This window comes from Lipotes vexillifer, unplaced genomic scaffold, assembly GCF_000442215.2.
Source record: "Lipotes vexillifer unplaced genomic scaffold, Lipotes_vexillifer_v1.1 scaffold505, whole genome shotgun sequence".
Classification (NCBI taxonomy): domain Eukaryota; kingdom Metazoa; phylum Chordata; class Mammalia; order Artiodactyla; family Lipotidae; genus Lipotes; species Lipotes vexillifer.
This window is the reverse complement of record NW_006785581.1, coordinates 3,578,938-3,581,548: the sequence shown is the minus strand read 5'-3', so window position 1 is coordinate 3,581,548 and position 2,611 is coordinate 3,578,938. Positions and strand designations below refer to the sequence as shown.

General features: G+C 44.7%; 1 protein-coding gene across 1 annotated transcript; it reads left to right on the top strand.

Annotated features, from left to right (window-relative positions):
* Positions 1-193: 193 nt before the first annotated feature.
* Positions 194-2,437, top strand: CCDC179 (coiled-coil domain containing 179). Its single transcript, XM_007457642.1, has 3 exons — positions 194-238; positions 801-845; positions 2,294-2,437. The coding sequence occupies exons 1-3, from the start codon at positions 194-196 to the stop codon at positions 2,435-2,437; spliced, it is 234 nt and encodes a 77-aa protein (XP_007457704.1).
* Positions 2,438-2,611: the final 174 nt, after the last annotated feature.

Sequence of the window (2,611 nt, the reverse complement as noted above, 5' to 3'; positions counted from 1 at the left end):
TTCCGAGGCTAGGAACTCCACCTTCTAGGCACTGGGATTGGAAGACAGCTAAGGGAAAGGGCGGGGCCCTCCCGGCCAGGATAAAGAGAATTGTGACGGGACCGGGTGGGGCTCGCGGGCCGTAGGTGGCGCACCCGCGAGGACTTGGCAGGGGTCCGGAAGTGGGCTCCGCGGCGCTGCGAGGCTCTGCAGCATGTGCCTGTGCTGTAGGGAGGACGACGCTGTCCAAGTCAACCCCGTGAGTCCCCCCGGGCCCTCAACGCCGCCTCTGCCGCCCTGGCGCCGGCCTCCCCCGTGGGAGGCAGCCTCAGCCGCTCGCGCTGCTGGCCTTTACGCGGGGGTTGGTGCTTTGGGGTTGGGAAATCCCGGGTGAAGGAGGCAGACTAAATTCTGGGCTGCAGAACCCACCGGGAGGAGGAAAAGCCCCACCTCGCACCTGCTGGGGGCCAGGCGCGTGCAGTCATCTGTTTGTTGAATGACTTATTGACCCTGCATGACAGTACTCAGTACCAACAGAAACATGAATTTTGGGATTTCTTGTACACCCTTTCCTTCCAGAATAAATCTCAGTAGTCCCGGTAATGTGGTTCATAGCAGGTTCTTTTTTCTCAAAATACTATCTCATCTTCCACCCCAATGTTTACTTTGATGCTCTTATTCTGATCCTGCTTCTTGCAGTTGAGATAATAGGCATCTATTACATAAATAGAAAACAGTAGCATAGGCTTCCTATTATAATAGCTGATTTTTCTGTTCGCTCATGACTTTTATTTTATTTTTAAATTTTACATGTTATGTAGGAAGGCTCAAAATGGCATCATCCTTCAGACGTCACTGAAAGGCAGGTAAAGTTTAAATAAATAATTATGGTTAATTCAAAAGTGTGACTTTATCTTGTCCCTTTATGTGTGATCGTCCCTAATATGACAGAAGTTCTATCAGCTAGACACTTCTGTGTTATCTTTCTTGAGACTCTGGGATCTTGTGACTACTGTCAGAATGAGTCTTAACTAGGATAACCTAAATGGTTTAATATTCCCCTTTTTTAATGTAACGTGATACATACACAAGGATATATGTAGCATACATAATTTTAAAGCAGGGTAACAAAATATACCTCCAATTTAAGAAAACATGAGTATCCTTGAACTCATCTAGGAGCTGCTTCCCTACTTGACCTCCCTGTGTCTCTCCCAGAGGTAACCACTGCCTTGAATTTTATTTTTATCAAGTTAATCTCTTTCTTTAATAGTTTATCACCTACGTGCTTCTAAAAGGATATTGTTTTTCTTGGTTTTGAACTTTATAAACATAAGATCACACAAAATTCATTGTATGATTTATTCTTCCTTCTTTTTTTAAAAAAATAAATTTATTTATTTTTAGCTGTGTTGGGTCTTTGTTGCTGTGTGCGGGCTTTCTCTAGTTGTGGCGAGTAGGAGCTACTCTTAGTTGCAGCTGCGGAGCACGGGCTCTAGGCACGCGGGCTTCAGTAGTTGTGGTAGTAGTGGTAGTAGTTGTGGCTTAGTTGCTCCGTGGCATGTGGGATCCTCCCCGACCAGGGCACGAACCCGTGTTCCCTGCATTGGCAGGCGGACTCTCAACCACTGCACCACCAGGGAAGTCCTATTCTTCCTTCTTAACAATGTTTTCTATTGTCCATATGGTGCACTATTGTGCACAGTTAATGAAGTAGAAATAAAGAGTAAATAGTTTCATTTGAAAACTCTACTGAGGTGGGACTTCCCTGGTGGTCCAGTGGTAAAGAATCCCATCTGCAATGCAAGAGACGCGGGTTCGATCCTTGGTTGGGGAACTAAGATCCCACATGCCGTAGGGCAACTAAGCCCGTGCACACCACGACTACTGAGCCCGCACATCTCAACTAGAGAGGCTGCATGTCGCAAACTACAAAGCCCACATGTCCTGGATCCCGTGCGCCACAACTAGAGAAGAGAAAACCCACATGCCACAACTTAGAGAAGAGATAAAACCCACGCACCACTACTAGAGAGAAGCCCATGCGCCGCAAGGAATGATCCCGCACGCCGCAACGAAGATCCCACGTGCCCCAACTAAGACCACAAAAAAAAGAATACTTGAGGCTCCAAAATGTTTTCTTCATCTATAAGTCACACATTTGCAAAAAGTTTTTTTCCTACTTCTATGTAGCTATGTAAGCTGTATGCACTGATTGTGTTTGTCTTTTTTTATGGACACAAACCAAAAATGTTGTCAGCATGCTATGCTGTTAACATTGTAAATGTCTTCCTTCCTTTTAATTTTCCCAAAGTCCACAGATAAACGTTTTGAGCGTATGCAAAACCTAAGGAAACAGAAGAGGAAATTTAGTAAATGTTTTTCAAGGCCTGCCCCTGTTCCGGAACCAGGACTCCTAGTAAGTGTAGAGACTCCACTAAAATTAACAGATCCTTAAATGCAAGAGGCATCCCCAATTTTTCATTTATGGAACACTCTAAATTTTGTTTCTTTCCTTTCCTTTGAGAAATCAGTAACTGCAGTCTGGGAAGATACCTTAAAACTCCTCTAATCAAATTCTCATCTGTTATTTAAATCTCTTTTGTAGTTGTCTCCTGGAGATGATGTGGTT

What these genes read in the sequence shown, in the direction of transcription:
- CCDC179 (XM_007457642.1), top strand. Translation starts at nt 194, where the DNA reads ATGTGCCTGTGCTGTAGGGAGGACGACGCTGTCCAAGTCAACCCC. An exon ending in ACGCTGTCCAAGTCAACCCC is followed by an intron (nt 239 to 800) that starts GTGAGTCCCCCC and finishes CATGTTATGTAG; the next exon opens with GAAGGCTCAAAATGGCATCA. An exon ending in CAGACGTCACTGAAAGGCAG is followed by an intron (nt 846 to 2,293) that starts GTAAAGTTTAAA and finishes ATTTTCCCAAAG; the next exon opens with TCCACAGATAAACGTTTTGA.